The following is a 12,359-nucleotide window of genomic DNA, read 5'->3' on the forward strand; positions in this document are numbered from 1 at the left end:
CGCTGATAAAATCAAAGTACTGACATTTATTTGCAAATGCTCAAGTTTTGGTGAAATGTACAAAAAAAAAATACAACAATGTAATCAAACCCAAGAAGTTTAAAAGTAACGCTGGAGATCTTCAGTCCAGCTTCTCCGACCAGCAGCGCCATTTAATTCAGACTGATCAGAGTTCGGAGAGTTCAGAGGTCAAGGGAACCGGGGGGGAGAGGCGTTGATCAGTGCTCCAGAGTGTGGGTGGTAGCACAAAGAAAGTTCTGGCTCTGCTCAACACACTGGTGAGACCGATTTCACCATGAACACGGTTCCTTCAGGAACAGAACCCCCTCCAGACTGGTCCACACACGCCAACGGTGACAATGTAACGGGGACCTTTAAACACGCCTGTGTGTGACAGCTTCACGTCCTCATTACCGATATTACCACGTGCACTTAGGATCCCACCAACACCCGCTGGAGACGTTAGCACGCCACTGCCTCCTGCTTTATGATTGGCTGAGGGTGTTGGCGATGCTGGCGAACCCGGCAGCCCGGAGCGCGGAGGCCAGGCTGTCCACGCAGGCCTGCGGACCCTCGCGGTCCTGCCACGCCACCAGCAGCATCTTGGCCTGAAGATCCACGTCTTCTCCGTCAGACTCGATCTCGCGGATCTCCGCCTCCTTCATCTCCAGGTGGTCCGCCAGCGCCCTCCACTGGCCGCCCAGCTTGGCTGCGATCTCGTCCATCTGGCTGTTGGTGACCGGTTTGCTCTGGATACTTGGACCTGGGTCAGAAACAGACACAAGAGGAGTCGTGAGGGGCAGAAACTTGCCCCCACTACACGTCCAATAGCACACATGATTCTAGTGGGGGTTCAATGAGACTGAAGTCAAAAACTGTTTAAAATAAATAAATGCTAAGCTTGATAAAGCTCTTTATAGAGCAACATGGAGGTTGCTTCCATGTTGAGCTGCTCTACAGCGCCTCACGGTGGTGGGAGAGGAGACTCACTGTCATGGCTTTCCTTCAGCAAGTTGTCTCCGTTCTCATCCTCTTCCTCTCCGGTCTTGATCTCCTCAGAGGGAAGGTCCTTCTGTACATGTGAAGGCCAACACGTCCATTACCCAAACGCCATATCCATGTATATACACACCTACTATATTTAAATAATTTTTAAATATTACTAAAACAATACATGAGCCAAATCTATTTAGAATCTGACAATTAGGGTTGCAACGGTATGAGATTTTCACGGTATGATAACCGTCTCATAAAATACCGCGGTATCACAGTTTGTTACATATATTATTAAAAGATAAACTGACCCTTAAAGAAATTACAACAAAAGTTTTTTTTTTGTTCAGTGAACTATTTATTGTAGAAACCTGGAACTATTGTATACAAAATGTCTCCTTTAAAAAAATAAGCTGTACACATTTTTATATAAATACTGCAAAATTAGAGAAACCTAAATCATGGATTTCAGTAGGCCTATAATTATTTAAGTTTAAATTATATAATATCTGATAGGCTACACTGAGCCTGGGTCAGTGTCTGATCAACAACTGTTGTAAACTGTTGTACTGCCAAGTTAGAATATAACCAGATACTGCAGAAAGAGAGGATTTATTTCTGACATGACCCTCACAATAGAGATTTCTATTTTAAGGCTTTCACACCGAGTCTGGTTTTAACATATGAAAAGCACGCACGTCAGAATTTGAAAATGAACGCATGTAAATTAATGGCGTCTTTCACATCCAGTGAAAGCAATGACCTTAATAAGCTAGGATTATACTTTCACGAGTGACCATAGCGCTCCGAACACCTCGAGCGAACCTCTGCGAAGTGTCTATACGTACGAAACGATATGTGGTAGTATAAAGAAACACCCCTCAAAAACAGGGGAAGGAACATTTAGCTGACGAATTTTTATGTTGCTTTGTGTTCCAGGTTTGAAAAGTGCTGGAATATAGGCTAAGTACTAAAATGCTTGAAATTGTAACTACTTCATATCACAACAAATATTTATCTGACTGATCAGTTGTCTTGTATTACGTTAACAAATACGAACCTCTTGTAAATCCAGGACGAAACATGAGAGAACGTGAAGACGTTAAGATTGGGCGTTTTGAAAATAAACCACCATTAAATAATGTGATTAAAAAGCGAATTATTTCGAGTACATGTATAAATATTTAACTTAATTAAGTTTAACGTGCTGGGAAATATTGAAATCGACCTTGAAAGTGACGTACACGTGCTTTAATTCCACCTTATAAAGGTGTATGAACCCTGCAAACATGACTTTGTTCATTGCACTGAGGCGCGGCGCGCGCAAAGTTACAAAATTCGAGAGGTGCACGACCTCGCGAATCGACAGCGTGCGAGGCCCTCGCGCATGGGCGGAACCACCGTGATTACATCATTTTTGCCGCTGATTTTAGTTTAGCCTTTTCTTTGGTAAAAAAATTTGTTAAGTCTGATGCACTTTCTGCCATTCTCACTGCTGTGTGCTGAGTAGCTGAACCGGAGCGGAGTTGCGCATGCGCGGGTCAGTTTCTCTGCTGGCTTGCTTTTTACTGGTAATAAGCAAACACACACGGTATGACAACCGTGCATTTTAATACCGTGGTATATCGTGAAACCGGTTACCACTGCAACCCTACTGACAATGCCACGATGGTTCTTCCTAAACTATCATCACATCCGTTACACTCAGCCCAGTTTCTCTAATTCTGTCCTCTCATCTGTTGACGACTGTTGTCATGTTAACCCCTTAGTCAAAGCCCAGTGAGAGGAGTGCAGCTGTATGTTGTGGGCGTGGTCACGGCAGAGGCGGGGCTGGGGGCGGGGCACTCACAGGCAGCTCCTTGGCCAGCTTGATGACCATGTTCTCCAGGTAGTCGGCCAGGCTCTTGAACTGCTGGTTGGTGGGCTGGAAGAAGTGGGGACTGCGGCGGGAGAGCAGACGGAGAGCCCGCCAGCCGTAGTTGGAGTTACGCACCACCCTACACACACACACACACACACACACACACACACACACACACACACACACACACACACACACACACACACACACACACACACACACACAATTACCGTTGAACTTTCTGGAATGGGCAGCAAACATATAATGGAGTGGGGCGGGGCCTGTGTAGTAAACTCGGGTGGATTACAGTTGTACACACTTGTACTCATCCTCCACCATGTTGGCCGGGTCAGCCTGCTCGATGGCCTCTTCAAAAAACTCCTCCAGCGACGGCATGAACTCCCTTCATGGACAACAGGAGACAGAGTCACTCACTACAGACCCTGTCCACCCTAACACCACTCGCTACAGACCCTGTCCACCCTAACGTCACTCGCTACAGACCCTGTCCACCCTAACGTCACTCGCTACAGACCCTGTCCACCCTAACACCACTCGCTACAGACCCTGTCCACCCTAACACCACTCGCTACAGACCCTGTCCACCCTAACGCCACTCGCTACAGACCCTGTCCACCCTAACACCACTCGCTACAGACCCTGTCCACCCTAACACCACTCGCTACAGACCCTGTCCACCCTAACGTCACTCGCTACAGACCCTGTCCACCCTAACGTCACTCGCTACAGACCCTGTCCACCCTAACGTCACTCGCTACAGACCCTGTCCACCCTAACGTCACTCGCTACAGACCCTGTCCACCCTAACGTCACTCGCTACAGACCCTGTCCACCCTAACGTCACTCGCTACAGACCCTGTCCACCCTAACGTCACTCGCTACAGACCCAGTCCACCCTAACGTCACTCGCTACAGACCCTGTCCACCCTAACGTCACTCGCTACAGACCCTGTCCACCCTAACACCACTCGCTACAGACCCTGTCCACCCTAACGTCACTCGCTACAGACCCAGTCCACCCTAACGCCACTCGCTACAGACCCTGTCCACCCTAACGTCACTCGCTACAGACCCTGTCCACCCTAACGTCACTCGCTACAGACCCTGTCCACCCTAACGTCACTCGCTACAGACCCTGTCCACCCTAACGCCACTCGCTACAGACCCTGTCCACCCTAACGCCACTCGCTACAGACCCTGTCCACCCTAACGCCACTCGCTACAGACCCTGTCCACCCTAACGCCACTCGCTACAGACCCTGTCCACCCTAACGCCACTCGCTACAGACCTTGTCCACCCTAACGTCACTCGCTACAGACCCTGTCCACCCTAACGTCACTCGCTACAGACCCTGTCCACCCTAACACCACTCGCTACAGACCCTGTCCACCCTAACGTCACTCGCTACAGACCCTGTCCACCCTAATGCCACTCGCTACAGACCCTGTCCACCCTAACGTCACTCGCTACAGACCCTGTCCACCCTAACGTCACTCGCTACAGACCCTGTCCAACCTAATGTCACCACCTACAGACCCTGTCCAACCTAACGTCACTCGCTACAGACCCTGTCCAACCTAACGTCACTCACTATAGACCCTGTCCAACCTAACGCCACTCACTACACATACATGTCTTTAGACGTTGTTTCAGTGTTTGCAAACACACACCTGCTGTCTGATTTGCAAGCCTCCATGTTGTCCGGATTAAGATTCCAAAGTCTTGTCAGTTCATCACTGAGATTAAGAACAGATGGATGAATACATAAATCCACACCGCCGTCCTGTAACTGCCAAACATTATGAGCGCGTGTTTCTACAATTCTCAGAGACAGCCGATATACAAGTTGTGTGCCTCCAGGAAGCCAGACGACCCAGTGCAGTGCTCCTCCAGGCCTGCAGGAGGCAGTGTGGTGCAGGGAGGGTTCCACGCGTGTGCTGTGCTCTCAGATCTTACTTCCCCATGAGGATCTTGCGGTCGGGCCCTTTGCCCAGGAAGTCCTCAGGGGCCGGTCTCTTCCGGCTGGGCCGGGTCGGTTTGGTCTCTGCCGGTCTGGACAAGACGGATGGGAGAGAAATGGAGGAGGAATGAGCAGAGTGAGAGCAGGAGTGAAACCACAGACATGCACTGTGCTGTCCTCTACGTCCAGAGGTCAGTCCAGGTTGTAGTTCTACCCCAACACCCACTCACTGGTCAGGTATTCAGGGCGGAGGAGCAGCTGTCTTAGGTGTACTGGGAGAAACCAGGACCACATCTGGGTCTCCAGGAGTCGAACAGACCCGAGTCTCCCAAGCACAGAGATGTCCAGCAGGACTCCACCTCTCTGAGGGACTAATCCACACCTCTAAAAGAATACTCCACCTCTCTGAGAGAATACTCCACCTCTCTGAGAGAATACTCCACCACTCTGAGAGAATACTCCACCACTCTGAGAGAATACTCCACCACTCTGAGAGAATACTCCACCACTCTGAGAGAATACTCCACCACTCTGAGAGAATACTCCACCACTCTGAGAGAATACTCCACCTCTCTGAGAGAATACTCCACCACTCTGAGAGAATACTCCACCACTCTGAGAGAATACTCCACCACTCTGAGAGAATACTCCACCACTCTGAGAGAATACTCCACCACTCTGAGAGAATACTCCACCACTCTGAGAGAATACTCCACCTCTCTGAGAGAATACTCCACCTCTCTGAGAGAATACTCCACCTCTCTTTGACGAAGCTCGGACAGCCCTCATTCTTCCACGAGTTCCAGTTCTCTTCTGTGTTCAGAATATGCTGGAAATCAGACACACACACACACACACACACACACACACACACACACGGTTAAACAGGTGGTGCGCCGCTGTAGGTAATGACTGCTGTTTTTTGTGAGGCATATTCCTTGATATCGGTGCAGTAAGGTTTATATCACACAGATGCTGTTGAACAACCCTGATCTTACCTCCACCATAGCTGCAAACTTGTCACCATCAGGGGGAATTTCTCTGAGTAGCTACAGAAAACCAATACAGCAGATATTAGCAGATCATCCCTACAACGTACGACAGACACCTACACCGCGTGAGTAGTTGAAGTGTCCTAGCTGTGGGTGAGGTTACTCACCTGATAAACCAGTTTGGTGGTTTCATCCATCCAGGACGTCTGGTCGTCATTAAGGACACAGCTGGAGCTGAAAGAGGAGGGGAGGAGGGGAGGGGAGGAGAGGAGGGGAGGAGAGGAGGGGAGGACTGTTTACTCATGTATCTTGAGTAAACATTCCTTCTTCATTACAACAGTGCTGCACTCAGCCGCTCAGACCCGAGTGCGTTACCTTACTCTACGCAAACGTTACTCTATATGCTGGCATTACTCTATACCCCCCATACTCAAATAGCGGCCCGCATGTGGCCCGCGGGCTATCTATTTCTGGCCCGCGAGCTGTTTTGAAAAGTGGTTTTTTTAGGAATCTTTTTTTTTCCAATCGCGCTATCCGCTCTTATTTTGAAATCGCCGATATCAAGATATCAAGACGATGCCGGGGATTGCCTTTATGGCAACAACAAACAGGTTGCAGACGCCCAAATGCGTTCGACGCCCCCCGTAACCGGCCCCTTCAGTGATTGAAAAAATAAAATGTGGCCCGTCATCATTTTTATTTGAGTACCCCTGTTCTATACGCTGGCATTACTCTATACGCTGGCATTACTCTATACGCTAGCATTACTCTTATTCCAAACGACTGAAGCAGGAATAATGCTGGCTAGGACGACGACATAAACCAAATCAGTTCAGACCTACAGTAACGTGTTACGTGACCTTCTGGACTGAAATAATAATAATAATACAAAACGCTGATGTGTAGCAGGGCGTGCCCTGACCGACCCTCGGGGGACAGGGCACCCTCGCTGCGTTACGCTGGCGTCGGTCTGAGATGTGTGACCTTTCACCTTTTGAACTTGACCTGACCCTTGAGGTACTGGAAGAGGATGAGGTACTGCAGCAGGATGTGGCGTCTGAAGTGGCTGTCGCTCAGCTGCAGGTCCATCAGCTACACACACACACACACATATGGGTTTAAAGGTCAGGGTCAAAGGTCAACAAAGTGGTCATTTGTTTGTTCGACAGGGATAAAACAAAACGGTCCACCACAGAATCAGCTGCTTTTCACCGAAATACACGCAAGCAAAATGAAACAACTGCAGAACATGGACAAGTTGGAATTTCAAAAGACTGAACAGAAGACTGTGAACCTTCTCGCTGGTCAGGAACTTGGCGAAGTAGACGTGCTCTCCTCCAGCCGTCTGCATCTCATCCAGCTTCCTCTTGGAAGCCTGAGTGTCGTCCAGCTTGTAGCTCTTAAAAACTGCCAGTGTCTCATCAGAGTACTGCAAAAGAGAGGAGAGAGATCAGCGTTTCACTAGAGAAGAGAGATCAGCGTTTCACTAGAGAAGAGAGATCAGCGTTTCACTAGAGGAGAGGAGAGAGATCAATGTTTCACTAGAGGAGAGAGACCAGCGTCTCAATAGAGGAGAGGAGAGAGACCAGCGTCTCAATAGAGGAGAGGAGAGAGACCAGCGTCTCAATAGAGGAGAGGAGAGAGACCAGCGTCTCAATAGAGGAGAGGAGAGAGAGACCAGCGTCTCAATAGAGGAGAGGAGAGAGACCAGCGTCTCAATAGAGGAGAGAGACCAGCGTCTCAATAGAGGAGAGAGACGAGCGTCTCAATAGAGGAGAGGGACCAGCGTCTCAATAGAGGAGAGACACCAGGGTCTCAATAGAGGAGAGGAGAGAGGCCAGCGTCTCAATAGAGGAGAGAGACCAGTGTCTCAATAGAGGAGAGAGATCAGCGTTTCACTAGAGAGAGATCAGCGTTTCACTAGAGGAGAGAGATCAATGTTTCAATTGAGGAGAGGAGAGAGACCAGCATCTCAATAGAGGAGAGAGACCAGCGTTTCAATAGAGGAGAGAGGCCAGCGTCTCAATAGAGGAGAGAGGCCAGCGTCTCAATAGAGGAGAGGAGAGAGATCAGCGTCTCAATAGAGGAGAGAGACCAGCGTCTCAATAGAGGAGAGAGACCAGCGTCTCAATAGAGGAGAGGCGCCAGCGTCTTAATAGAGGAGAGGCGCCAGCGTCTCAATAGAGGAGAGGAGAGAGACCAGCGTCTCAATAGAGGAGAGGAGAGAGACCAGCGTCTCAATAGAGGAGAGACACCAGGGTCTCAATAGAGGAGAGACACCAGGGTCTCAATAGAGGAGAGGAGAGACACCAGGGTCTCAATAGAGGAGAGGAGAGAGGCCAGCGTCTCAATAGAGGAGAGGAGAGAGGCCAGCGTCTCAATAGAGGAGAGAGATCAGCGTTTCAATAGAGGAGAGGAGAGAGAGACCAGCGTCTCAATAGAGGAGAGGAGAGAGATCAGCGTTTCACTAGAGGAGAGAGAGAGATCAGCGTTTCACTAGAGGAGAGAAAGATCAGCGTTTCACTAGAGGAGAGAGAGAGATCAGCGTTTCACTAGAGGAGAGAGAGAGATCAGCGTTTCACTAGAGGAGAGAGAGATCAGCGTTTCACTAGAGGAGAGAGAGATCAGCGTTTCACTAGAGGAGAGAGAGACCAGCGTTTCACTAGAGGAGAGAGAGACCAGCGTTTCACTAGAGGAGAGAGAGATCAGCGTTTCACTAGAGGAGAAAGAGAGAGACCAGCGTTTCACTAGAGGAGAGAGACCAGCGTTTCACTAGAGGAGAGAGACCAGCGTTTCACTAGAGGAGAGAGACCAGCGTTTCACTAGAGGAGAGAGACCAGCGTTTCACTAGAGGAGAGAGACCAGCGTTTCACTAGAGGAGAGAGACCAGCGTTTCACTAGAGGAGAGAGACCAGCGTTTCACTAGAGGAGAGACCAGCGTTTCACTAGAGGAGAGAGATCAGCGTTTCACTAGAGGAGAGAGATCAGCGTTTCACTAGAGGAGAGAGACCAGCGTTTCACTAGAGGAGAGAGACCAGCGTTTCACTAGAGGAGAGAGATCAGCGTTTCACTAGAGGAGAGAGATCAGCGTTTCACTAGAGGAGAGGAGAGAGATCAGCGTTTCACTAGAGGAGAGGAGAGAGATCAGCGTTTCACTAGAGGAGAGAGAGAGTGTTACCTTAACGAAGGTCATCCAGGAGAACTTCTCGTAGCATTGCACTGGGTTCCTGAAATAGTCCTGCAGTGTCCAGAACTTCCTGTACAGGTTGTAGTCGATCGGAATGGAACTGAAACACAAAAGACATTCAACAACAGATCCTCTTTATTCTGGTCCAGCTGATCCCAGATCAGCTTCTTATTTCCATGAAGCCGTTCCCACAGTGTGATCTAGGACGAACAAGCAGGCTGTGTTTACCAGGGTGCAGGTGTGTCTTCATCACCCATTTCACCTTCCTCTACCTCCATCCCATCCTCTTTGACCTCAGTGCTCTGACACACACACACACACACACACACACACACACACACACACACACACACACACACACACACACACACACACACAGATTAGTTTGTTTGGTCGTTTTAAACAGTGTTAATGTTAATATTTAGTGTAATAATGAAATAGTAATGATAGTGTGTGTGTGTGTGTGTGCGTGTGTGTGTGTGTGTGTGTGTGTGTGTGTGTGTGTGTGTGTGTGTGTGTGTGTGTGTGTGTGTGTGTGTGTGTGTGAGAGAGAGAATACCTGCTGTCCGAGTGTACTCTCCTGCTCATTCTTATTGAACACGGTGATGTTGTCTAGGTTGAACTGACTCTGCAGATTCAGGCCTAAAACATTCAACACACAGAAAGTAAGAGATTGAGAATGACCAGCAGAGAGAGACAGACAGACACAGTCAAAGAGATGGTCAGAGAGGAAGACAGTCAGAGAGAGAGAGAGAGAGAGAGAAGTAGTTTGTAGAAGAGAGACATCTTTCTGGAGAACCATTTCTCCAACGTTAAATGTGAAGAGTGTTCTGGACACACGCGTCCTCCAGGGCCCTGTAACCCGCCTCAGATCAGGAACGCTACCACACCAACATCAGCAGGAACTTCATCAAACACACAATGATGAAGTGATTTAGATCTTTGTTTTCTTTGAAATAAAATTGTAGTGAAACAAAAAGAGAAAAAAATATTTTCTGAAACTGGATATTTCGCCAAGGCAACCAAAGGCATGGGAAGGAATGCCTTGTTAAAAAGCATGTGTAGGGAATGCTACGTAACGTCACTTAACACACTTAGAAGAGCGTTACATGCTCAGATGTGGAACTGGTAACATGGGGGGGGGGGGTGGTACCTGATTTCTCAGACAGGGGGAAGAGGCGGGCCAGGAAGAGCTGGATCCGCCCACAGAACACCGTGTTCTGGGACTTGGAGAGTCTTCTGAGCAGATCTATCAGCACAGAGATCAAGAACCATTAGGACCACCACACACACACAGCCACATTTACACACATGTACAGGTTTCACAGCGAAACTAATATTACATACGCACTTGTTACTTGACCTATATAAATATATGAAAATATAGTCTGAAGGTGTATCTCAATTCAGGGGCTGCAGCCCACGAAGTGCGCATTTGTAGGCCGGTTACGTCACTGCGCCGCGACGAGGCTGTCCCAATTCGTGGACTCCTTCTTATGCGGCCGACGAATGTAGCCTTCAAAACCCCGAAAACGAAGGATGCGTCTGAGTATCCTTCGCGTCCCACCATATCCCAGGATTCATTGCTCTATGAACAATAAACAGGCGGAGTCTAGTGTACGGGCCGAAGAATTCGTTTTTAAATGTCGGTATTTTTTAAATATGGACATTTATACTGCAATGAGATGCTAAATAACATGCCAGTTATTAATGATATTGCAGGTAAACCTGTGCTTTGAGTATTTACTAAAGAGTAACGTTTATAAAAATACATTGAATTTTGTTATGAAGTTATACTTCCCGCCAAACATGTGAATACATGTTCAACGCATTTTCTTTTAGGCATTTGTGGGTGATGTGATATTTGTCGGACAGCTCGCTAACACGTATGTAACGTATGTAACGGGGCAGGGTGTGGTCACGCAAACATACGTCTTGCGAAGACTAGACTGTCTCATTTAACAGCCGTGAGATGCAGCCTACCCGGCCTTCGAAGTGTGTGGCCACCGTGGGCTGCGGTCTACACGGTCTACGTATGCTGCAGCCCCTGAATTGAGATGCAGCCTGTGTGTAAGCCTGAATCTCATCACTTCATCTCTGTTGAAGGTGAGATCTTACCATTACACATCCGCAACAGGTAGTTCTTCCCGGCTGAGTAGAAAGAATTCTGGAGACAAAACCAAACGAGAGTAAATGAGAACTAAAGGACTGAGGCGTCTGTGGACACGCAGTCGGGGTGGATCGGGGGGGAGCTCACAGACTTCCACGTGGAAACGTTCTCCTCAACAAACGAGAAGATCCTGTCACACTGGTCCAGAGGGAGGCAGTCGAGAACGTCACCTAGCAACACGAATGGCGTGGTGGCCGAGCAGATTCCTACAGGGAGATTCCATCATGAACTTTCACTCATTCTGTTACCCCCCTACACTTAACCCCCTCACACTGTTACCCCCCTACACTTAACCCCCTCACACTGTTACCCCCCTACACGTAACCACCTCACACTGTTACCCCCTACACTTAACCACCTCACACTGTTACCCCCCTACACTTAACCACCTCACACTGTAACCCCCCTACACTTAACCACCTCACACTGTTACCCCCCTACACTTAACCACCTCACACTGTTACCCCCCTACACTTAACCACCTCACACTGTTACCCCCCTACACGTAACCACCTCTCACTGTTACCCCCCCTACACGTAACCACCTCACACTGTTACCCCCCTACACTTAACCACCTCACACTGTTACCCCCCTACACTTAACCACCTCACACTGTTACCCCCTACACTTAACCACCTCACACTGTTACCCCCCTACACTTAACCACCTCACACTGTTACCCCCTACACTTAACCACCTCACACTGTTACCCCCTACACTTAACCACCTCACACTGTTACCCCCTACACGTAACCACCTCACACTGTTACCCCCTACACTTAACCACCTCACACTGTTACCCCCTACACTTAACCACCTCACACTGTTACCCCCTACACTTAACCACCTCACACTGTTACCCCCTACACTTAACCACCTCACACTGTTACCCCCCTACACTTAACCACCTCACACTGTTACCCCTCTACCCTGGCGTTTTATGTATTCAGTAATCGTGTGCATATCCTGTACATTCCTGCATTAATGTACATTCATATACTGCGTGTCGTATGTGTACTGCCTGGATTGAGTTCCCAACAGCCAGAGCCAAATCTCTCGTGTGTGTCAGTGTTGTTGTCCAGTTAAGCTGACTGTGGTTCTAAGGTAATGTAAACCTAAGCGGAGTGATGCTGTGGGAGGAGAGAGGAGGCGTGTCCTCACCCTCCGTCACGC

At 48.8% G+C, this 12,359-nt stretch overlaps 1 protein-coding gene across 1 annotated transcript in view; it reads right to left on the reverse strand.

The window, feature by feature from the left end:
* Window positions 1–6: 6 nt before the first annotated feature.
* The window catches only part of thoc1 (THO complex 1), a 14,553-nt gene continuing 2,200 nt past the window's right edge, over window positions 7–12,359 (reverse strand). Inside the window, exons 4-21 of the mRNA XM_076973022.1 lie at window positions 12,348–12,359; window positions 11,273–11,391; window positions 11,134–11,182; window positions 10,169–10,264; window positions 9,575–9,657; window positions 9,244–9,317; window positions 9,007–9,115; window positions 7,123–7,257; window positions 6,820–6,920; window positions 5,996–6,062; window positions 5,835–5,885; window positions 5,595–5,665; window positions 4,833–4,928; window positions 4,547–4,612; window positions 3,174–3,257; window positions 2,843–2,990; window positions 991–1,072; window positions 7–763 (exon numbers count right to left, since the gene is read on the reverse strand). The exon at window positions 12,348–12,359 is cut by the window's right edge and continues 55 nt beyond it. Coding sequence (XP_076829137.1) covers window positions 486–763; window positions 991–1,072; window positions 2,843–2,990; window positions 3,174–3,257; window positions 4,547–4,612; window positions 4,833–4,928; window positions 5,595–5,665; window positions 5,835–5,885; window positions 5,996–6,062; window positions 6,820–6,920; window positions 7,123–7,257; window positions 9,007–9,115; window positions 9,244–9,317; window positions 9,575–9,657; window positions 10,169–10,264; window positions 11,134–11,182; window positions 11,273–11,391; window positions 12,348–12,359 — 1,721 coding nt within the window. The 3' untranslated portion in view covers window positions 7–485. The remainder of the gene's footprint in view (window positions 764–990; window positions 1,073–2,842; window positions 2,991–3,173; window positions 3,258–4,546; window positions 4,613–4,832; window positions 4,929–5,594; window positions 5,666–5,834; window positions 5,886–5,995; window positions 6,063–6,819; window positions 6,921–7,122; window positions 7,258–9,006; window positions 9,116–9,243; window positions 9,318–9,574; window positions 9,658–10,168; window positions 10,265–11,133; window positions 11,183–11,272; window positions 11,392–12,347) is intronic.

Source organism: Brachyhypopomus gauderio, chromosome 14 (assembly GCF_052324685.1).
Source record: "Brachyhypopomus gauderio isolate BG-103 chromosome 14, BGAUD_0.2, whole genome shotgun sequence".
In the NCBI taxonomy this organism is placed as follows: Eukaryota; Metazoa; Chordata; class Actinopteri; order Gymnotiformes; family Hypopomidae; genus Brachyhypopomus; species Brachyhypopomus gauderio.